The sequence below is a fragment of the Bos mutus genome, chromosome 14, assembly GCF_027580195.1.
Source record: "Bos mutus isolate GX-2022 chromosome 14, NWIPB_WYAK_1.1, whole genome shotgun sequence".
Classification (NCBI taxonomy): domain Eukaryota; kingdom Metazoa; phylum Chordata; class Mammalia; order Artiodactyla; family Bovidae; genus Bos; species Bos mutus.
The window spans coordinates 26,844,061-26,869,363 of NC_091630.1; the positions used below are offsets into that span (position 1 = coordinate 26,844,061).

General features: G+C 38.0%; 1 protein-coding gene and 1 long non-coding RNA gene across 3 annotated transcripts in view; one reads left to right on the forward strand and one right to left on the reverse strand.

Moving 5' to 3' along the window:
- LOC138990689 (uncharacterized) overlaps window positions 1-25,303 on the forward strand; it is a 128,219-nt gene that overhangs the window by 96,213 nt on the left and 6,703 nt on the right. The window lies entirely within an intron of this gene.
- NUDCD1 (NudC domain containing 1) overlaps window positions 22,693-25,303 on the reverse strand; it is a 93,181-nt gene continuing 90,570 nt past the window's right edge. For both annotated transcript variants that reach the window (XM_070382181.1, XM_005896975.3), the window contains one exon: window positions 22,693-24,949. In XM_070382181.1, the coding sequence (XP_070238282.1) occupies window positions 24,657-24,949 (293 nt within the window). In that variant the 3' untranslated portion in view covers window positions 22,693-24,656. The remainder of the gene's footprint in view (window positions 24,950-25,303) is intronic.

Here is a 25,303-nt window from a genome sequence, read left to right on the forward strand (position 1 = left end):
TTCTACTGGGTTTCTGAAGCACCAGTAATGAACCTCCCAGCAGAATGTATTACATCAACATTATAAAAGAATATGCTTCATGCTTTTATTACCTTGTACCTATAGTAAGATACCCTCACCCTTCTCTTTTGTTCCTCTGGTAAATTGGTATATTTGTAGACAGAAAAAATACTGAATACCTATTTGTTCTTTAGTAAAAGATCTGAGAATAGTTTCCTTGAAAGTTCTTTGTTTTGTGATTTCAGTGACTGAATTAATGTTGCATGCTGAACTACATTTTTCTAAAAAAAAAAAAAAAAGGCAATGTTTGTTTTAATGTTTTAAGAATATACTCAGTCTTCTTAATATTCACCTGGTACCATTATTCCAGGAGTAAGAAATCTATTTTGGCAAACACTGAAAGTAAATCTCAAACGCTTTTAAAAAATCTGTTGTAGGAGTAGAAAAAAATCTAAATGGCTTAAAAATATAATATGTTACAGATTTTTTTCTCCTTTGTAGCATGGGCGTAGGGAAAATGTCAAAGTCAGAAAATACAGTTTCAAGATTGAAAGATCCCATAAATCTTTAATCCCCTCTCCCTGGCACCAAAGACATTACTTTCTAAGTCTATTTTTATAAATATACATTTTTGAGGAGAATAGCAAAACTTTGGAGTGGAAAATTTTCTCGTTTTAAAAAGCATTTGTAATTTATTAAATCCCTGTTTACTGTTGCTATTGATAAAAATGTAACAAATATCATCCATAAACTTAGAGGTAACAACCTAAAATAAAGTCCAAATCTCAATGTAAAAAGTATAGCTGTATGTTAAAATAATTTTTCACCATGGAATCAGGCCTCTTTTGACCAGCTGCTGCTGCTGCTAAGTCACGTCAGTCATGTCCAACTCTGTGTGACCCCAGATGGCAGCCCACCAGGCTCCCCCGTCCCTGGGATTCCTCAGGCAAGAACACTGGAGTGGGTTTCCATTTCCTTCTCCAATGCATGAAAGTGAAAAGTGAAAGTGAAGTTGCTCAGTTGTGTCCTACTCTTATCGACCCCATGGACTGCAGCCTACCAGGCTCCTCCGTCCATGGGATTTTCCAGGCAAGAGTACTGGAGTGGGTCACCAGTGCCTTCTCCGTTTGACCAGCTGGCTTAGGCAAACAGAGAACTTAATGATTCATATTACACAAAAGTCCAAGAATAGATCTAGCTTTAAGCACTGTAGGTATCTTCTAGCACTGACTAGATGATACAATCAAGGCCCGTTTTCTAACAGCCTCTAAGCTCCATCCTGCTGATGGGTCCATATTTTGAGAGGTTCTCACCTTACTACAGTAAGTTACTCTAGTTTGGTTTTGTTTCTGTCCCTTCATTCTCACATCCAATGATAAATCCTTGTCCTAGAAAGTGAAGTCACTCAGTCATGTCTGACTTTTGCAACCTCATGGACTGTAGCCTGCCAGGCTCCTCCATCCATGGGATTTTCCAGGCAAGAGTACTGGAGTGGGTTGCCATTTCCTTCTCCAGGGGAATCTTCCAGATCCAGGGATGGAACCCAGGTCTCCTGCTTTGCAGGCAGACTCTTTACAATCTGAGATACCAGGGAGTCCCTTGTCCTAAAAATCACAGCAAATGCTCACTGTGAATCATTGTTTCTAAGTAGGTCAAGTGCCCATCTATGAGCCAAGCACTATGACCAGGGGGATACAAAGTACTGACTGACTTAACCTTAAGTGATGGTGCCAGAGGTAGAGCTAGTAACGCAGATATATGGTCTTAGAAGGAAATTATGGTATTGATACCAAATTAAAGGGGAATGAATGCTGATACTGCAAATAAAGGAAGTGTATATTACAATGCTATTTCAATATAAGTTATTAATAAAAGCAGAAATATGATGAAAATATATAATTAAACCAATAGAAAATTTTTATAAAACTCAATACCTAATCCCAGCAAAAGAGACACTGATGTATAGATCAGTATTTTGGACTCTGTGGGAGAGAGAGACGGAGGGGAGATTTGGGAGAATGGCATTGAAACATGTATAATATCATGTATGAAACGAGTCGCCAGTCCAGGTTCGATGCGTGATACTGGATGCTTGGGGCTGGTCCACTGGGACGACCCAGAGGGAGGGTATGGGGAGGGAGGAGGGAGGAGGGTTCAGGATGGGGAACACAGTTATACCTGTGGCGGATTCATTTCAATATTTGGCAAAACTAATAAAATATTGTAAAGTTTAAAAATAAAATAAAATTTTAAAAAAAGGGAAACTGAAAAAAAAATTTTAGATGCATTATTAAGGAATCATTGACATAAACTGCATGTTTAAACTACACTGTTTAATAAAGTTTGACTTACGAATTCACTCATGAAACTATCCCATAATTAAGCTAAGGAACATTATCTATTACCCATAATGTTTCCTTATACCTCTTTATAATTTTTCTTTGACCCCTCCTACTCAGCAACCACTGATTTGTTTCCTATATAAATTTATTAGGTTCTAATATAAATTTATTGTTACTTTCTAGAATTTTATATGAATCTAATGATATAGTACATTTTAGGCCTTTTTTCACTCCACACAATTATTTTGTGATTCATCCTTGTTGACAGTATTAATAGTTCGCTCTTTATTGTCAAGTAATGGTTTATTGCATGGGCTTCCCAGGCGGTGCTTTACCACCTCTCCCCAGTGGTAAAGAACCCGCCTGCCAGTGCAGGAGACATAAGAGATGTGGGTTCGATCCCAGGTCGTGAGGATCCCCTGGAGGAGGAAATGGCAACCCACTCTGGTTATCTTTGCCTGAAGAATTCCATGGAGAGAGGAACCTGGCAGGCTACAGTCCATGGGATCATAAAGAGTTGGATACGACAGAAGTGACTTAGCAAGCAATATTTATTGTATAGCTATATCACAATGTATGTATCCTTTCACCAGACATTTGGCTTGCTCTCAACTTTGGCTGTTACAAGTAATGGTGCTATGTACAAGTCTGTACATGGACATAGACTTCATCTTTCTTGGATAAGAGAATGGGTAAGTAAAGACTGAGTCATATGATAGATATATATTGAACATTTTAGAAAATGCTATTTGCTATTTTCTAACATGATTCTACCATTTTACACCCCCACTAGCAGTGTAGGAGATTTCAGATGCTTCACATCCTGTCAAAACTTGGTATGATCAGCCTTAAATCTGAGGCATTTCAATAGTGTTATCTCACTGTGCTTTCATTTTGCAGTTTCCTAATGACTAATAATGATGCGTATATTTTCATGAGGTTACTTACAATTCAAAAATCTTCTTTGATGTGATGTCAGGTTCAGTAATTTGGTCCACGTTTTAAAACTTTTATTATTTTATTATGAATTTCAGTTGTTCTTTATATATTCTGGATACTAGTCCTTTATTGACTTCCCTGGTGGCTTTTATTAGATATATGTGTGCAAAAGTTTCTCCCAGTCTGTGGCTTGTTTTTCATTTTCTTAAGACTATCCTTCCAAGAACACAATTTCTTAATTTTGACAAAGTTCAATGATAAATTTCCTCTTTAATGGATCTCACTTTTTGTGTTACACACAAGAAACCTTTGCCTAGTCCAGAGTTGCAAAGATGTCCTTTTATATTATCATTTAGAAGTGTCAGTGTTTCAAGCTTTACATTAAGACTTATGACCCATTTTGAGTTAACTTCATTATAAGGCTTTAGGTTTCATATGGCTACTCTAACAAATTACTTCAAAATCTGACTTGAAACAACAGAAATATATTCTATCACAGTTCTGAGGACAGAAGTCTAAAGTCAGGGTGTCAGTGGGGCCGTGCTCTCTGCACGTTCTGGGAGAGGTTCCATTCCTGGCTTCTAACTTCTGGTGGCTGTCAGCATGTTGGGTTGTGGACACATCATTCCATTCTCTGCTTCCATCTTCACATAGTCTCTTCTCTGAGTTTATAATCTCTTATAAGGACAATGCAATTTGAATTTAGGGTCTGTCTAGATAATCCAAAATAATCTCTCAGGGTAGCTGAAGATCCTTAACATAATCATTTTCACAAAGACCCTTTTTCTGTATAAGGTAATATTCACAGGTTATAAGGGTTAGAACCTAATGAAGTAAAGTCACTCAGTCGTGTCCAACTCTCTGCGACCCCGTGGACTGTAGCCCACCAGGCTCCTCTGCCCATGGGATTCTCCAGGCAAGAATACTGGAGTGGGGTGCCCTTTCCTTCTCCATTAGAACCTAATACCTTTGGGTAACTATTATTCAGCCTACTGCAATGGCGAAAATAGATATCCATTTGTTGAAAAGTTTATCCTTAATTTTTGTGTAATATTAATTGGCCATAGATGTTCATTTATGCATCTATATTTAGACTCTGTTCTGTGGATCAATTGGTCTATCTTGATCCTAATATAACATTGTTCATTGACTTCATTACTTGCTTTATAATAAGCCTAAAATCTGGTAGTCTACGAACTCTTTGTTATTTTTGGTATTCTAGGTCCTTTGCAATACCATACTCTACCAAGAAGGGGGTGGGGGGGAAAGCCTACTAGGATTAATCACACTGAATCTATAGAAAAACTTAGGAACTTGGGGATACATCTTACCAACTCTACTGATTTATGAACACTGTGCTATTTTAAATGCTATTTTTTATACTGTCAGTTTCTGGTTGTTGCTGTATATAGAAATGCAATTGAATTTTATATATGGATCTTATTTCCTTCAACTTTGGTAAACTCACTTATCATTCCAATAGTTTTCATTTTAAATAAATTTCAGATGATTTCCTTCATAAATGATCAGGACCTGTGGATAAAGAGAGCTTTACTTCCTTTCCAATCTGGATTCATTTTTCTTGCCTGACAGCTCTGGTTAGAACCTTTAGTACCATGTTGAATAGAAGCAGTGAGAGCAGACATTCTGGGCCTGTTCTCAACCTTACAGTAGAGGCAGGAGAGGATGACATTTAATTTTTCCTCATTAAGTATGATGCTGCTAACTTTCTCTGCTGCTGCTGCTAAGTCACTTCAATTGTGTCTGACTGTGTGTGACCCCATAGACGGCAGCCCACCAGGCTCCGCCGTCCCTGGGATTCTCCAGGCAAGAACACTGGAGTGGGTTGCCATTTCTTTCTCCAATGCATGAAAATGAAAAGTGAAAGTGAAGTCGCTCAGTCGTGTCCGACCCTCAGCTACCCCATGGACTGCAGCCCACCAGGCTCCTCGGTCCATGGGACTTTCCAGGCAGAAGTACTGGAGTGGGGTGCCATTGCCTTCTCCAGCTTTCTCTAGATGCCTTTTATCAGGTCAAGCAAGTTCTCTTTCATTTATAGTTTGCTGTGATTTGTAAGTAAGGATGTTGGACTTTAATGTGTTCTTTATATTTACTGAAAGATCTTACATTTATTTTTTCTTCTCGTCTATTGAAATGGTAAATTTCATTGCGATGTATTTCAAATATTAAACCAAACTTGCACTGCTCAGATAATCTCCACCTGGTCATGGTGTACTGTCCCTCTTATTGCCTTTATATTATTTTTTAATTTTGCTAAAATTGTGTTCTGAATTATTGCATTCATGTTCATGCAGGATATATCAGTCTATTGCTTTTATTGTACATCTTTGCCTGGTTTTGGTATCAGAGTAATGTTGGCCTCATAGAATCAGTTCACTTCAGTTCAGTTGCTCAGTCATGTCTGACTCTCTGAGACCTCATGAACCGAGGCACGCCAGGCCTCCCTGTCTATCACCAACTTCTGGAGTTCACCCAAACTCATGTCCATCAAGTCGGTGATGCCATCCAACCATCTCATCCTCTGTCGTCCCCTTCTCCTCCTGCCCTCAATCTTTCCCAGCATCAGGGTCTTTTCCAGTGAGTCTTTGCATGAGGTGGCCAAAGTATTGGAATTTCAGCTTCAACATCAGTTCTTCCAATGAACACTCAGGACTGATCTCCTTTAGGATGGACTGGTTGGATCTCCCTGCAGTCCAAGGGACTCTCAAGAGTCTTCTCCAACACCACAGTTCAAAAGCATCAATTCTTCGACGCTCAGCTTTCTTCACAGTCCAACTCTCACATACATACATGACCACTGGAAAAACCATAGCCTGACCAGACAGACCTTTGTTGGCACAGTAATGTCTCTGCTTTTCAATATGCTATCTAGGTTGGTCATAACTTTCCTTCCAAGGAGTAAACATCTTTTAATTTCATGGCTGCAGTCACCATCTGCAGTCATTTTGGAGCCCAGAAAAATAAAGTCTGACACTGTTTCCACTGTTTCCCTTACCTATTTGCCATGAAGTGATGGGACCAGATGCCATGATCTTCATTTTCTGAATGTTGAGCTTTAAGCCAACTTTTTCACTCTCCACTTTCACTTTCATCAAGAGGCTCTTTAGTTCTTCTTCACTTTCTGCCATAAGGGTGGTGTCATCTGCATATCTGAGGTGATTGATATTTCTCCCGGCAATCTCGATTCCAGCTTGTGTTTCTTCCAGTCCAGTGTTTCTCATGATGTACTCTATATATAAGTTAAATAAGCAGGTGACAATATATCCTTGACGTCCTCCTTTTCCTATTTGGAACCAGTCTGTTGTTCCATGTCCAGTTCTAACTGTTGCTTCCTGACCTGCATACAGGTTTCTCAAAAGGCAGGTCAGGTGGTCTGGTATGCCCATCTCTTTCAGAATTTTCCACAGTTTCTTGTGATCCACACAGTCAAAGGCTTTGGCATAGTCAATAAAGCAGAAATAGATGTTTTTCTGGAACTCTCTTGCTTTTTCCATGATCCAGCAGATGTTGGCAATTAGATCTATGGTTCCTCTGCCTTTTCTAAAACTAGCTTGAACATCTGGAAGTTCACAACACACATATTGCTTAAGCCTGGCTTGGAGAATTTTGAGCATTACTTTACTAGCGTGTGAGATGAGTGCAATTGTGCAGTAGTCTAAGCATTTTTTGGTATTGCCTTTTTTTGGGATTGGAATGAAGACTGACCTTTTCCAGTCCTGTGGCCACTGCTGAGTTTTCCAAATTTGCTAGCATATTGAGTGTAGCACTTTCACAGCATCATCTTTCAGGATTTGAAATATCTCAACTGGAATTCCATCACCTCCACTAGCTTTGTTCGTAGTGATGCTTCCTAAGGCCCACTTGACTTCACATTCCAGGATGTCTGGCTCTAGGTGAGTGATCACACCGTCGTGGTTATCTGGGTCGTGAAGATCTTTTTTGTACAGTTCTTCTGTGTATTCTTGCCACCTCTTCTTAATATCTTCTGCTTCTGTTAGGTCCCTACCATTTCTGTCCTTCATTGTGCCCATCCTTGCATGAAATGTTACCTTGGTATCTCTGATTTTCTTGAAGAGATCTCTAGTCTTTCCCATTCTGTTGTTTTCCTCTCTTTCCACTGATCACTGAGAAAGGCTTTCTTATCTCTCCTTGCTATTCCTTGGAACTCTGCATTCAAATGGGCATATCTTCCTTTTCTCCTTTGCTTTTCACTTTCCTTCTTTTCACAGCTATTTGTAAGGCCTCCTTAGACAGCCATTTTGCTTTTTTGCATTTCTTTTTCTTAGGGATATGTTCTTGATTCCTGTCTCCTGTACAGTGTCATGAACCTCCATTCATAGTTCATCAGGCACTCTGTTTATCAGATCTATTCCGTTAAATCTATTTCTCACTTCCACTGTATAGTCATAAGGGATTTGATTTAGGTAATACCTGAATGGTGTAGTGGTTTTCTCCACTGTCTTCAATTTCAGGCTGAATTTGGCAATAAGGAGTTCACAATCCGAGCCACAGTCAGCTCCCGGTCTTGTTTTTGCTGACTGTATAGAGCTTCTCAATCTTTGGCTGCAAAGAATATAATCAATCTGATTTTGGTGTCGACCATCTGGTAATGTCCATGTGTAGAGTCTTCTCTTGTGTTGTTGGAAGAGAGTGTTTGCTATGACCAGTGCGTTCTCTTGGCAGAACTCTCTTAAATTGTGCATATTCCTTCTTCAATTTTCTGGAAGAAATTTGTGTAAAATTTTGGTATTTCTTCTTCAAATGTTTGGCAGAATTTATCTTTCATGCCATCAGGTCTGTGAGTCTTTGTGGGAAGTTTCTTAACTACTAATTCCATTTTTAAAATAGATATAAAGCACTTCAAGTTACCTATTTCTTCTTGACTGAGCTTTGGTCTTCTGTCTTTTAAAAGAATTTGTACATATTTTCTAATTGTCTAAATTATTTGCTATAAAGTTGCTCATATTTAAATATTTGTAGAATTTGTACTGATTTCACTCACCTCTCTTATTGCTGCCATTGGTCATTTTTATCTTCTCTCTTTTATTCCTGGTCTGGCTAAATATTTGTTTCTTCAGTCTTTTCAATGAACCAACTTTTGGTTTCACTGATTTCCTCAAATGTTTCCTGTTTCACTGACTTCTACTCTATATTACTATGTTTTTAACCACTTACTCTAGGTTTACTCTTCCTTTTCTAGTTTCTTAAAGTGAAAGCTAAGGTTATTGATTTGAAATCTCTCTTCTACTAAAAGCATTTAGTGCTACAAGTTTCCCCTTAAATACTGTTTTAGCAGCATCACACATTTTGATATGTCATTTTCATTCATTTTGAATACTTTCTAATTACTGTTTGATTTCTTCTTTGAACTATTAGTGTGTTATGTAGTTTCTAAATATCTGGAGATTTCCCAAAGTTCTTTCTGTAACTACCTTCCAATTTAATTCTGTTTTGCTCAGAGGATATACTTTGTATGACATTTTTGATTTATTGAGAATTGTTTTATGACCCAGAATATGACCTTGATGAATGTAAGTTTGTACTTAAGAATGTTTATTCTTAAGAATACTAAGAATGTTATTCTGTTGTTATATGGTAATGCTTTCTGTAAATGTCAATCAGGTCAACTTGGTTGATAGTGTTATTTGAATTTTATATATCCTTGCTGACTCTCTACTTATCAATAATTGAAAGAAGGGTATTTAGATCTCCAACTATAAATGTTGATTTGCCTGTTTATTCCTATAGTTTTACCAGTCTTTACTTTTTGCATTTGAAGCTTTGTTATTTTAGGGGTATAAACATTTAGAATTATGTCCTCTTAAATGAGTAATCTCTGCATTATCATGAAATGACTTTCTTTATCCCTGGTATTATTTGATCTCAAACTGATTTCATGTGATATTAATATGGCCACTCCAACTAATTTTATAGCAGTGGCTTCATGAATATACATACAATATATATTATCATTACAGATGAATACTTTTAAATCAAAATACATAGTTATATTAAAAATGATCCAACTGTACAAATTAAATGGGCATAGTTTATCGTGTACAAATTATACTTCAACAAAATTTATTTTAAAAGCTGACATAGTGCTAAATATATATGTCCATTTGAAATAGTAATAATTATAGGTTTCTGGTCTAAATGGCCCAGTATATTTTTCTACATTAAACTTTTTATCAATAATTCTGATTTTTTTTTTTGAGTACAGCACTTAACCATAATTGGTAGTCTTTCAATGTAAGCACACAGCTATTTATAGACTTTACATCATTGTGCTGCCAATAGGTTACCAGTTGCCTAGATATTTAGGCCCTTGGATAGCCAATGTTACTTCTGACCAAGAGCAACCTGATTTTTCTGCCCCACTGTGCTATATGATTTTGTGTGTGCCAAGAAGCAGGATGGAAAAATGCTTAGAAGTCTATGATATTGCTGGGAAATGGTATGGATACATGTGGAAGATGTCAGAGATATTTCCAGTTTTTCACCTCTTCCATATTCATGTCTTTGCCACATACCTTTGCAGAGTACTCCACTCTGACTTTGGAATGAACTATGATTTGCTTTGGCCAATGTGATATTAGAAAATGTGACACGAGCAGAAGCTTGAAAAACGCTTGTGCAATTGACCTTGCCCTCTTGCATTCTGACACACAGCCATAACACGTGCTTGGGCTAGTCTGCTGGAGGGAAAGGTGGGTGGGACACAGGATGGATGTGGCTGGCGGTGGATCCAACACAAGTTAGTTCTCTTGAAACGTGACTTGCCTGCTTTTAAACCCAAAATATTTGCTGAAAGCAAAGTGAAAGGGTGGCTCCTTTTCCTTGCCGTGACAGAAACTCTGGAACCCAGGTGATATTCATCTCAGTTTTCTTGTTCCCTTTCAGACACTAAGGGGTGTTTTCCTCTTATTTTCTAATAGATGCATTAAAGATAAGAAAAACATGTTTTTATGAACCAAGACTTCTCACAGGAGTACTTATTTTCTTGGAAAACAGCACACAAATCTTGTAAATTGATATATTACAATAAATCAAGTCAATACATTATAATTGACTTCCATCTTTCATGAGAAAAGGAAAAAAAAAACATCCTTTATATATGAGTGTCAGAAGTTTTCAGACCCATAAGGAGGGATTTAACCAAAGTCTTCTTATAAACACTAGTACATAGGATTCAACTGTAAAAACATTACAATTTAGTCATTCCCCTAAGGAGGATCATTTAGATTCCTCCAAATTTTTAACGTAAATATTGCTGCATGTATGCCCTGATACTGATCTCCCTATCTACATGCTGAATGTTTTGATAGTTCTGCTGGGATTACAGAGAATGCATTTTTTAAAAAAATTTTCATACATACTTTCAAATGTCCTTCACATGTACCTATTTATTCCATCCCCCCACCCTGCAACTGTATAGGAAAGACCCCATTTTCCTATACCCTGGCTGATATTTTCTATAAAGCTTAAACATTTTTACCTATTTCTCTGATTACTTAGAAGACTAGGCATATTTTAAAAATTGGCCATCTTTCTTTTCCTATTGACTGTTCTTTCTTTTGCATGTTTTTCTATTGTTTCCTTTTTATTATTAATAGTTATTCACTTTATATTCTAGATTTTAACGTCATATATTATGCACTGGCAAAGATCTTCTCTTGGTTGCTGATCTTTTACCACTCTCAGAACAGTCCATAAAGAAATTTTACATTTTATAATTACTGAATTCATTCATCTTTTCCCTAATTTGATTTTTGTTTTCTGGGTCTTAAGAGCCTTTTCAACCTTGAGGTTATAAACATTTCCTTCTAATAAGTAAATAAAAATTAAATGTGTATTTGTTTACTGATGTGATCATACCACCTCATTTAATTACTACTTTATACATGTATCTCGATATCTAGTTGGCTTGGTTGTTTTTGCCTATTTTTCTTTCATACTAATTTTATAAGGGCTTACTTCTCACTCACTACTCCAACATCCCATCATTAGGCCTAATTTTACCAGCTCAGCTGCTATCACTTGTTCAGTAAGACACACTTAGTACTAAGAAAACTCTTCCAGGTATCAGCAACACCAATTTTATTTATTATTTGCCACACATAATACTTACATTTGTTCTCATCTCCATAATCACAAAATGTTAGAAATACCTGTGCAATGATGATTTAACCTGTAATTTTCATTCTATGAAAAATCCCATGGACGGAGGAGCCTGGTAGGCTGCAGTCCATGGGGTCCCTAAGAGTTCGACATGACTGAACGACTTCACTTTTACTTTTCACTTTCATGCATTGGAGAAGGAAATGGCAACCCACTCCCGTGTTCTTGCCTGGAGAATCCCAGGGACGGGGGAGCCTGGTGGGCTGCCGTCTATGGGGTCGCAGAGAGTTAGACACTGCTGAAGCAACTTAGCAGTAGCAGCAGCAACATACTTCAAAGCATTAATACTGTTAACCATTCTTAGTATCTTTTTTAAAAACCAGTCATCTAACACATACACCCCCTGGTGGCTCAGATGGTTAAGCGTCTGCCTACAATGCGGGAGATCTGGGTTCGATCCCTGGGTTGGGAAGACCCCCTGGAGAAGAAAATGGCAACCCACTCCAGCACCCTTGCCTGGAAAATCCCATGGACGGAGGAGGCTGGTAGGCTATAGTCCATGGGGTCGCAAAGAGTCGGACACGACTGAGCGACTTCCTTCACTTCACTATCTAACACATGTATTAAATACTGGTCCATGAATCAAGGCAAATTGGAACTGGTCAAACAAGAGATGGCAAGAGTGAATGTCGACATTCTAGGAATCAGCGAACTGAAATAGACTGGAATGGGTGAATTTAACTCAGATGACCATTATATCTACTACTGCGGGCAGGAATCCCTCAGAAGAAATGGACTGGCCATCATGGTCAACAAAAGAGTCCGAAATGCAGTACTTGGATGCAATCTCAAAAACAACAAAATAATTTCTGTTCGTTCCCAAGGCAAACCATTCAATATCACAGTAATCCAAGTCTATGCCCCAACCAGTAATGCTGAAGAAGCTGAAGTTGAACGGTTCTATGAAGACCTACAAGACCTTTTAGAACTAACACCCAAAAAAGATGTCCTTTTCATTATAGGGGATTGGAATGCAAAAGTAGGAAGTCAAGAAACACCTGGAGTAACAGGCCTTGGAATACGGAATGAAGCAGGGCAAAGACTAATAGAGTTTTGCCAAGAAAATGCACTGGTCACAACAAACACCCTCTTCCAACAATACAAGAGAAGACTCTATACATGGACATCACCAGATGGTCAACACCGAAATCAGATTGATTGTATTCTTTGCAGCCAAAGATGGAGAAGCTCTATACAGTCAGCAAAAACAAGACCAGGAGCTGACTGTGGCTCAGACCATGAACTCCTTATTGCCAAATTCAGACTGAAATTGAAGAAAGTAGGGAAAACCACTAGACCATTCAGGTATGACCTAAATCAAATCCCTTATGATTATACAGTGGAAGTGAGAAATAGATTTAAGGGCCTAGATCTGATAGATAGAGTGCCTGATGAACTATGGAATGAGGTTCGTGACACTGTACAGGAGACAGGGATCAAGACCATTCCCATAAAAAAGAAATGCAAAAAAGCAAAATGGCTGTCTGAGGAGGCCTTACAAATAGCTGTGAAAAGAAGAGAAGCGAAAAGCAAAGGAGAAAAGGAAAGATGTAAACATCTGAATGCAGAGTTCCAAAGAATAGCAAGAAGAGACAAGAAAGCCTTCTTCAGCGATCAATGCAAAGAAATAGAGGAAAACAACAGAATGGGAAAGACTAGAGATCGCTTCAAGAAAATCAGAGATACCAAAGGAACATTTGATGCAAAGACGAGCTCGGTAAAGGACAGAAATGGTATGGACCTAACAGAAGCAGAAGATATTAAGAAGAGATGGCAAGAACACACAGAAGAACTGTACAAAAAAGATCTTCACGACCCAGATAATCACGATGGTGTGATCACTCACCTAGAGCCAGACATCCTGGAATGTGAAGTCAAGTGGGCCTTAGGAAGCATCACTACGAACAAAGCTAGTGGAGGTGATGGAATTCCAGTTGAACTATTCCAAATCCTGAAAGATGATGCTGTGAAAGTGCTGCACTCAAGATGCCAGCAAATTTGGAAAACTCAGCAGTGGCCACAGGACTGGAAAAGGTCAGTTTTCATTCCAATCCCAAAGTAAGGCAATGCCAAAGAATGCTCAAACTACTACACAATTGCACTCATCTCACATGCTAGTAAAGTAATGCTCAAAATTCTCCAAGTCAGGCTTCAGCAATATGTGAACCGTGAACTTCCTGATTTTCAAGCTGGTTTTAGAAAAGGCAGAGGAACCAGAGATCAAATTGCCAACATCCGCTGGATCATGGAAAAAGCAAGAGAGTTCCAGAAAAACATCTATTTCTGCTTTATTGACTATGCCAAAGCCTCTGACTGTGTGGATCACAAGAAACTGTGGAAAATTCTGAAAGAGATGGGAATACCAGACCACCTGATCTGCCTCTTGAGAAATTTGTATGCAGGTCAAGAAGCAACAGTTAGAACTGGACATGGAACAACAGACTGGCTCCAAATAGGAAAAGGAGTTCGTCAAGGCTGTATATTGTCACCCTGTTTATTTAACTTATATGCAGAGTACATCATGAGAAACGCTGGACTGGAAGAAACACAAACTGGAATCAAGATTGCCGGGAGAAATATCAATCACCTCAGATATGCAGATCACACCACCCTTATGGCAGAAAGTGAAGAGGAACTCAAAAGCCTCTTGATGAAAGTGAAAGTGGAGAGTGAAAAAGTTGGCTTAAAGCTCAACATTCAGAAAACGAAGATCATGGCATCTGGTCCCACCACTTCATGGGAAATAGATGGGGAAACAGTGGAAACAGTGTCAGACTTTGTTTTTCTGGGCTCCAAAATCACTACAGATGGTGACTGCAGCCATGAAATTAAAAGACGCTTATTCCTTGGAAGGAAAGTTATGACCAACCTAGATAGCATATTGAAAAGCAGAGACATTACTTTGCCAACAAAGGTTCGTCTAGTCAAGGCTATGGTTTTTCCTGTGGTCATGTATGGATGTGAGAGTTGGACTGTGAAGAAGGCTGAGCGCCGAAGAATTGATGCTTTTGAACTGTGGTGTTGGAGAAGACTCTTGAGAGTCCCTCGGACTGCAAGGAGATCCAACCAGTCCATTCTGAAGGAGATCAGTCCTGGGTGTTCTTTGGAAGGAATGATGCTAAAGCTGAAACTTGAGTACTTTGGCCACCTCATGAGAAGAGTTGACTCATTGGAAAAGACTCTGATGCTGAGAGGGACTGGGGGCCAAAGGAGAAGGGGACAACAGAGGATGAGATGGCTGGATGGCATCGCTGACTCAATGGACGTGAGTCTGAGTGAACTCCAGGAGTTGGTGATGGACAGGGAGGCCTGGCGTGCTGCGATTCATGGGGTCGCAGAGTCGGACACGACTGAGCGACTGATCTGATCTGATACATTAAGACCTGTATCAGGCTGTGGATATAAAATGGTGAGTTTCCTTAATCAACACCCTACATTTTTACTGGTTACCAGGAAGAACAAGGCAGAGCTAGAAGGCAGTCTGTGAGGAGGCAGAGACTGTGTGAGGAAGGAGAGAATAGAACCATGGGGTGGGCTAGCAGGAACTAGACCCTGCCAGTCCACAGGTAGCTTCCACACACCTCATCTTCCTTTACTTCACACCAAGGACCCCAGTGCACTTCTTACGTGTGCTACAGTCTTTGCTGACCTGTCTTCCCAGTGGGCTGGGAATCTCTGGATCCAAGTGGAAGAGACCCCTTGGAGAGCCCTGCCCCAGCAGCCATTAACCCTGCCTACCCTAGGTCATCCCTTAGGCCTGTTTTCCTTTATGTGGCAGCTGAATTGTAACTCAGTTAAATATTCTGCAGATTGTTTTCATGATTGTTTTCACGCTTATTTTAAAAATTAACATATATTAGTTTCAGATATATAACATAATTTGATTATTTGTTTATATTGCAGAACAATCACAGTAAGGATCATTAACATCTGTTACAACATATAGTTACAATTCTTTCCTTTTAATAAGAACTTTTAAGATCTACTTTCTTAGCAAGTTTCAAGCAAGCAGCGTGTTATTAACTATAGTTGCCATGCTGTATGTTACATCGCCTGGACTTAATATTTTATAAATGGGAGTTTGTGCCTTTTGATCCCCTTCACCCATTCAAATGCCCCACCCCACCCCACCCTCTCCACTGATACTCACCATTCTGTTCTACGTATCTGAATTCAGTTTTGGTTTCTATGTCTGTGTTTTTAAATTCCACGTAAAAGTGAGATAATTTGTCTTTGTCCAATTTATTTCACTTAGCATAATGCCCTCAAGATCCATGCATCTTTTCTCAGGTGGCAAAATTTCCTTTTTTACTGCAGATATATATTTTATATACATATATATATATATTTTAGTCGCTCAGTAGTTTCCAACTCTTTTGAGACCCCATGGACTGGCCCACCAGGTGCCTCTGTCCATGGGATTTCCCAGGCAGTAATACTGGAATCAATGCTGGGAGAAATATCAATAACCTCAGATATGCAGATGATACCACCCTTATGACAGAAAGCGAAGAGGAACTAAAAACCTCTTGATGAAAGTGAAAGAGGAGAGTGAAAAAGTTGGCTTAAAGCTCAACATTCAGAAAACTAAGATCTGGTCCCATCACTTCATGAGAAATAGATGGGGAAGCAGTGGAAACAAGGTCAGACTTTATTTTTTGCGGGGCTCCAAAATCACTGCAGATGGTGACTGCAGCCATGAAAATTAAAGACGTTTACTCCTTGGAAGGAAAGTTATGACCAACCTAGATAGCATATTCAAAAGCAGAGACATTACTTTGCCAACAAAGGTCCGTCTAGTCAAGGCTATGGTTTTTCCTGTGGTCATGTATGGATGTGAGAGTTGGACTGTGAAGAAAGCTGAGCACCAAAGAATTGATGCTTTTGAACTGTGGTGTTGGAAAAGACTCTTGAGAGTCCCTTGGACTGCAAGGAGATCCAACCAGTCCATTCTGAAGGAGATCAGTCCTGGGTGTTTTTTGGAAGGAATGATGCTAAAGCTGAAACTCCAGTACTTTGGCCACCTGATGTGAAGAGTTGACTCATTGGAAAAGACTCTGATGCTGGGAGGGATTGGGGGCAGGAGGAGAAGGGGACGACAGAGGATGAGATGGCTGGATGGCATCACTGACTTGATGGATGTGAGTCTGAGTGAACTCCAGGAGTTGATGATGGATAGGGAGGCCTGGCATGCTGCAATTCATGGGGTCGACTGAGTGAATGAACCGATATGAACTGAATTGAATACTGGAGTGGGTAGCCCTTTCCTTCTCCAGGGGATCTTCCTGACCCCAGCATCAAATCCATATCTCCTGCAAGCCTGCTGCACTGCAGGCGGGTCTTTACCACTGAGTCACCGGGGAAGCCTATATATAAATGTGTGTGTGTGTGTGTGTAGTTATGCCATATAGTAAACATAAATATGCCATTTTAAAAGTTATTCATCCATCAGTGAGCATGTAGCTGTTTTTATATCTTGGTTACTGTGAACACGGGGGTAGCTGTTGTTCAGTTGTCAGATCAAGTCCATCTCTTTGCAACCCTATGGATTGCACACCAGGCTTCCCTATCCCTCACCATCTCCTGGAGCTTCCTTAAGTTCACATGCATTGAATTGCTGATGCCATCCAACCATCTCATCCTCTTTTTCCCTCTTCTCCTTCTATCTTCAATTTTCCCCAGCGTCAGGGTCTTTTCCAGTGAGTGGTCTTTTCACATCAGGTGGCCAAAGTATCAGAGCCTCAGCATCAGTCCTTTCAATCAGTATTCAGGGTTGATATCCTTTAAGATTGACTGGTTTGATCTCCTTGCTGTCCAAGGGACTCTCAAGAGTGTTCTCCAGCACCACAGTTCGAAAGCATTAATTCTTCAGTGCTCCACATTCTTTACAGTCCCGCTCTCACATCCATACATGACTTCTGGAAAAACCATAGCCTTGACTATACAGACCTTTGTTGGCAAAGTGATGTCTTTACTCTTAAATACCCTGTCTAGGTTTGTCATAGTTTTCCTGCCAAGAAGCAACTGTCTTCTAATTCATGGCTACAGTCACCATCCAGTGATTTCTAGAGCCCAAGAAGAGGAAATCCGTCACTGCTTCTACCTTTTCCCCTTTTATTTGCCATAAAGTGATGAAGTGATGGGGTTGGATGCCATGATCTTGGTTTTTTAATATTGAGTTTTAAGCCAGCTTTTTCACTCTCCTCTTTCACCCTCATTGAGAAATTCTTAGTTCCTTTTCTCTTTCTGCCGTTAGAGTGGTATTATCCACATATCTGAAGTTGCTGATATTACTCCTGGCAATCTTTACTCCAGCTTGTACCTTATTCAGTTGGCATTTCACATGATATGCTCTGCATGTAGTTAAACAAACAGGGTGACAATAAATAGCCTTGTTGTACTCCTTTCTCAATTTTGAACCAGTCAGCTGTTCCATATAAGGTTCTAACTGTTGCTTCTTGACCTGTTCAGGAGACAGGTAAAGTGGCTGTATTCCCATCTCTTTAAGAATTTTCCACAGTTTGTTATGATCCACACAGTCAAAGGCTTTAACATAGTCAATGAAACAGAGGTAGATGTTTTTCTGGAATTCCCTTGCTTTCTCTATGATCCAGTAAATGTTGGTAATTTGATCTCTGGTTCCTCTGCCTTTTGTAAACCCAAGTGAAACATCTGGAAGTTCTTGGTTCACATAAGGCTGAAGCCTAGCATGCAGGATTTTGAGCAAAACCTTACTAGCATGGGAGATGAGTGCAATTGTCCAGCAGTTTCAACATTCTTTACTACTGCCCTTCTTGGGAACTGGGATGAATATTGACCTTTTTTAGTTCTACGGCCACAGCTAGGTTTTCCAAATTTGTTGACATCATTGAGCGCAGCATTTTTCATCTTTAAGGATTTTAAATAGCTCTACTGGAATTATATCACCTCCACTAGCTTTATTGGAAGCAGTGCTCCCTAAGGCCCACTTGACTTCACACTCCAGAATGTTTGGCTCTGGATGAGTGACCATACCATCATGGTTACGAGGGTCATTAAGATCTTTTTTGTACAGTTCTTTTGTGTATTCTTTCCATCTCTTCTTGATCTCCTCTGCTTCTATTCGGTCTTCACCTAATTTCTGTCCTTTATTGTGCCCATCTTTGGGTGAAATGTTCCTCTGATATTTCTGATTTACTTGAAGTCATCTCTAGTCTTTCCCCTTCTGTTCTTTCCCTCTGTCTTTGCACTGTTCATTGAAGAATGCCTTCTTGTCTCTCTGCTATTCTCTGGAACTCTGCATTTAGTTGGGTGTACCTTTCCCTTCCTCCCTTGCTTTTTTTCTTTCCTCTGCTATTTGTAAAGCCTCCTCAGCCCACTTTGCCTTCTTGCATTTATTTTTCTTTGGGATGGTTTTGTTCACTGCCTCCTGACCAAATTACAAATCTCTGCCTACAGTTCTTCAGGCACTGTATACTAGATCAAATCCCTTTGAATCTATTCATCACCTCCACCGTATATTCATAGGGGATCTTAGTTGTACCTGACTGGCCTAGTGTTTTTCCCTGCTTTCTTTAGTTGAAGCCTGAATTTTTCAATAAGGGGCTCATGATCTGAGCCATGGTCAGCTCCAGGTCTTGTTTTTGCTGACTGTATACAGCTTCTCCCATCTTTGGCTACACAGAATGTAATAATCTGATTTGGTATTGACCATTTAGTGATGTCCATGTGTAAAGTCGCCTCTTGTGTTGTTGAAAAACGGTGTTTGCTAGGACCAATGCATTCTCCTGGCAGAATTGTTAGCCTTTGTCCTGCTTCATTTTGTATTCCAAGGCCAAACTTGCCTGTTACTCCAGGTATCTCTTGACTTTCTACTTTTCCATTCCAATCCCTTATGATGAACAGGACATCTTTTTTGGGCATTAGTTCTAGGAGGTTTTGTGGGTCTTCATTGAACTGATCAACTTCAGCTTCTTTGGCATCAGTGGTTGGGGCATAGATTTGGATTACTGTGATGTTGAATGGTTTGCCTTGGAAATGAACACAGATTATTCTGTCGTTTTTGATCGAACATGTGGGTATGTATCTTTTTGAGTTAGTTTTTGTTTCCTTCAGATAAATACCCACAAGTAGATTTGCTGGATTATATGGAAGTTCTACTTTTGATTGAGGAGCCTCCATGTTGCTTTTCATGGTGGCTGCACTAACACATTTCCACCAACAGTGCACTAGAGTTCCCTTTTCTCTGCTTCCTTATGGATACTTATTTCCTGTCTTTTTGATAATAGCCATTCCAATAGGTGTGAGGTGATAGCTCATAATGGTCTTGATTTGCATTTCCCTGATGATTAGTGACACTGAACTCCTTTTCATGTATCTATTGACCATTTGTATGTCTTCTTTTGAAATATATTCAGATCGTCTGCTCATTTTTTAATTGAATTTTTTACTTTTGAGTTGTGTACGTTATTTTGGATATTAACTCCTTATCAGATACATGATTTGCAAATATTTTCTCCCATTCAGTAGGTTGCTTTTTCATTGTATTGATGGTATCTTTTATTCTGCAGAAGCTTTTTAGTTTTATGCAATTCCACTGGTTTATTTTTGCTTTTGTGGCCTTTGATTTTGGTGTCAGATCCAAAAAAAAAAAAAAAAACCCCATCGCTGAGACTTGAAGTCAAGGAGCTGAGTACCTATGTTTTCTTCCAGGGTTTTTATAGTTTCAGATCTTATATTCAAGACTTTAGTCTGTCTTGAGCTACTGTGTATAGTGTAAGACAGTGAATGTGAATATCCAGTTTTGCCAAAACCATTTACTGAAGAAACTATCCTTTCCCCTTTGTATATTTTTGGCTCTTTTGTTGTAAATTAGTTGACCATATATGGGTGGGCTTATTTCTGGGCTCTCTAGTCTGTTTCATTGATCTTTGTTTCTGTTTTTATGTCAATATGATACTATTATGATTACCACAGCTTTTTAACACAGTTTGAAATCAGGGAGCATGATGTCTCCACCTCTGTTTGTCATAATTCATTACTGACCAGGGAATTTTTGCAAAAACTAACACCTGTGGCTGGTGATTTTTATTTTAGCTGACCAAAAAGTAATTTTTTTTATTTCACTAACACTTTTGGGGTTATTACATTCAACAGTTACACCTGACACCTGTAAAGTTTTCTAATTTTTGTAAAATGTCTTTAATCTACTCTTCTACAAAAGCAGAGGAGCACTCTCCAACACTGTGAGAGTGTTTTTACTTTCCGTATCAGAATCAATCACTAAAGTTTTTTGTCATTTTGTTGGTCTAATGTTCACATTGTCTGAATCAGAACTATATTGTGAAGAGCTATCATCTTCTGAAACACTAGTATGTATGCTGCTCGGATGAAGTATCTGCATAAAATTCACTTAAAATTCTGCACACAAAATTTTGCATTGTGTCAATTCTGAAAATTTTATGTTTATACTGTATGCTAGACTGGAACAAAAACCTAACGGAGCAAAATGTGACCGTATAATGAACCCTTGATCAATTTTAAGCTCTAACAACTTTGCACAATAATGTTAATCCCATCACTCTCTAAAACCACATTAATACATCTCCAGTCAATGATGTGTTGAGTGCTTTGGCTTTTTGCGGTTCCATATAAATTTCAGGTTGGCTCTATTTTTGTGAAAAATCCCATTAGAACTTTAATAGGGATTGAATTAAAGCTATAGATCGCTTTGAGTAGCAACTGCTTACAATCCACAAGCATGTGATACCTTTGTATTTATTTGTCTTTATCAATTTTGTTCATTAATGTCTTACAGTTTCCAGTGTACAGGTCTTTCATCTCCTTAGCTAAATTTATTTGTAATACTTTATTTTTTTTAAATGTAATTGCAAGTGGGATTATCTTATTTCTCTGATAGTTTGTTATTAGTGTACAGAAACTCAACAGATTTTTGTATATTGATTTTTCTATTTGCAACTGTACCTAAGTCATTGGATCTAAGTGTTTTTTTGGTGGAGTCTTTATCAAGGCATCTGTAGACAGTAACAGTTTTACTTCTTCCTTTCCAACTCGGATGCCTTTTCTTTCACCTAATTGCTATGGGTGGGATTTCCAATATTATGTTGAATAAAAGTGTTAAGAGTAGGCATCCTTGTCTTATTCCTGACCTTAGCAGAAAAAATTTTTTTTACCATCAAGTATGATGTTAGCTGTAGGCTTGTCAAATATGGCCTTTATCATGTTGAGGTATGTTCCCTCTAAACCCACTTTGTTGAGAATTTTTATCATAAATGGATGTTGAAATTTGTCAAATGCTTTTTCTGTATCTATTAACTGTATAATTTTTATCCTTCATTAAATTAAAGTGGTGGATCACACTGATGAGCAGATACTGAATCATCCTGACATCTCTGGAATAAATCCCACTTGATGTATTGCTGAATTTGGTTTGCTAGTATTTTATTAAGATTTTTGTATCTATGTTCACCATGGATACTGGCCTCTAAGTTTCTTTATTTGTGGTATCCTGGTATAGTTCTCGTATCAGGGTAGTGCTGGCCATCTCAAATGAGTTTAGATGGGTTCCCTCCTCTTCTACTTTTTGGAAGAATCTGGGTAGAATTAACTCTTTAAATGTTCACCAGAATTCATCAGTGAAGTCATCTGGTCCTGGTCTTTTGTTGGGAGGTTTTGGATAACTCTCTACTAGTAAATAGTCTGTTCAGATTTTCTATTTCCTCATGATTCAGTTTTGGTAGGTTATATGTTTCTAGGAATTTATACATTTTCTATGTTACAAAGTTGCTGGTGTTATAAATTGTTCATAGTAGTCTCTTATGATCCTTTTCTTTGGTTAATTTCTTGACTTTATTATCCTCTTTCTAACCCTTTCCACTGGCAACTCAAATTTTGTCCGTTCTTGTATGAGTTCCATCCCTGGTTAAACGTCTTTCAAATACAACAGCTCCACAAATCTCCCACCTACTTTTTTACTCAAAGAGAAACTTCACCTAGAAATCACTAGACTTTGTTTTTAACTTAACACTGTATTATTCTTAGCACTGAGAATATGTTTTCATACACAGCTGATGCCTACTAAACATGTTGATATAATGAATACTGTTAAATGACTCCATATGAAAAACAAAAATTTTATTACTATCATAGTTTATAAAATTCCCATTTATAATTTATAGTAAAATCAATAAAACACAAGGTACTACATTCATAGCACTTGTATATACTTCATTTAAATACTAAAACAGTTTAAATTTGTTTGAGTTTAAATGTGGAATTCTTGAAACATTTTGAGAAAACATGGCTTGGAATCACTGCCCTAGACCTATTACTCTCAACATAGACCAATACGCAAAAATATTTAGGATGAATAATCCTGATAGGTTTCAATGCAACATTAATCATGTTAAAAATAACATATACAAAGGGAAGAAAATTGATTACCATATGCAAATTTGCATATATTTATATATATAGTCATGGTTAATTAAGCACCACATTAATCTGCCTTTTTCTTAAATTTAAGAGGATTTATGATCTTTGAGGTAAATTTTAAAGAAAACTTAAATCTGTCACATAACAAAAGCTTTTAGTAGTTCACCATCTAAATAATCTTTTGTTTCTGTTTCACTGAATTTTACAATGATACTAAAAAGTTCTGGAAATATCACCAGTTTGTTTTTTGGTCCAGCCATACATTTTCTTTTCCCCCGCTGTTCATGATCTCATGGTGCTTGACAGCAATCTGTCTCTTTCCTAGTATTCAAAGTACTATCAGGACTCCACTGTCACTACCAGTTCTTAGGCCTTTTCCAACCTTTGTATCAAATATCCCTATACTTCTCTCCAGGAAAATGCATTCTGACGAAGTGTTGAAACATGAATGTAATCCCCATTTTTTTCCTCCCTTTCTGTCTCTCAAACTTATTTTTCCTTCTTTCACTAAAATTTAATCCAGCCAAAACTTGTCTAGGTAGGCAAGGGACAAATGTTTCCGATCTTGTATCTCTTTTCTTTACTGTCTCATACTAAAATCTCAATTCTCCTATTATAAAAGTTAATTTGACACTTATGTAAGAAGCATACAAAAGTGGTATAAAAGTAAACAATTTCCCAGGTAAATGCACACCAAAAAAAAAAATCCAAGAAAATAATGTAAGAAACTAAAATTCATGGCAAGACATATTTAATGTATAAATAGAATTACTTTTGAAACTGTAGAACTACAGGGAGAACTACAAGGATAAATTCTAATTTGCATGGTAAACTGTTATAGTAATGGCTTCCAGTGAATCATTCCACCTGCTATCTGTACCCTTGTATGCTCACCTCTCACACTCACTCTAAACTTGGCTACTTGCTTTGTTCAACTGAAGATGAGCAAATACAATGCAAGTACAGGCTTGATAAACTCTTGTACATTAGGGAATTGCTCGCTTGTAATGTTTTCTCTGTTATGGGAAAAAACACAGTCTAGCTTATTGGAGGAGGAGAGGCCATGCAGAACAGAGACAGTCAAATCACTGAACCATGAAAAATTATAAAATATCCTCTTTTAAACCACTGAGTTTTGGAGTGGTTTATTATATGGCAATGGGTAAGAGCTACACTTTGTAGAACCTGTGATCTCTGTCTATTCTGTGGAAGACCAAGTGGATTTATAAAAGTTAAAGCTATACTTATTTTGAAAAAACACCTCAGGTCTCTTCAGCAAACTTTAACAATATTAGACCTGCTGTACCTGTTATATATCCCCCTCTACTCCAGCTATTCGGTCCATTTAAAATTACAAGAATGAACATGTTAACTATTATTCTGTTGGTATAGAAGCAGAAACTATATCAGCATAGTACATGATAAATATTTTTGTTTAAACAATGAACTGTACATCTTTCATATAAAAGATGAGACTCTAGCCTGTTTTTTAAAAATTATACTTGCTAACATTATCTTTACATTTTTTTACAGAAGCTGTTTTCTCTAAATTTGCAGCTTCATTTTATAGCTTTTATAGACCCATAAATTGCAAATACATTTCCAATATCCTTTAAAAAAAATCATACAAGGTAATTTTATTTAACACAGTAAAACTTAACAGATTATAGCAAAACTGCTCAGCCTTCCAGCTACCATTGAATACTTTGGCAGTACAGAGAAGCCAACATGTTGGAGTAATTAATTTTCTGTATTTACCTTTATTAAAAAGAGGTTTTTGGTAGTGAGGACAAATAATCTCTCATTTGTTGCTTGAAAGCCTAAAATAGGATCATTGGTTTCTAGGCTTGCTACTTGCTGCTTAGCAACCTGCCCTACTTGCCTGCCTTCCTTCCTATTGTAAAGTACGGTAGACATGGGCGTGGGCTGACGGTAGATGAAAACTCGTCGAAGGCACTCGCAAAGGGCTGCATAGGAGTAATTTGGAGCACAGGCAAAAAATTTTTTGTCTCTCTTCGATGCTTGGACATAGCCTGCCAAGAAATATGAGACAAAAAAAGAAAAACTATATATTAAACAGAAGGGAAAAAATGGTGATTTAACATTTACTATTTCATTAATTTTATTACAAATTGAAATGACTAAAAATTTACACCACAGATATTCAACAGTAGTTACATTCTGAACCATTAATGACTAGGCACAATCAATCTTTCCCAAATGGTGCAAAAATAAAGCACTAATTCCTAAGAACAAGTGTTTCGTTCATCTTTTCAAGAAAAGCACAACATGGTTCCCATATAATTTCCAGAAATAAGTAAAAAATTCTAACACATTAAACACATGCGAAAATATCTTTAAATGACAACTTAACAACTCGGTACATC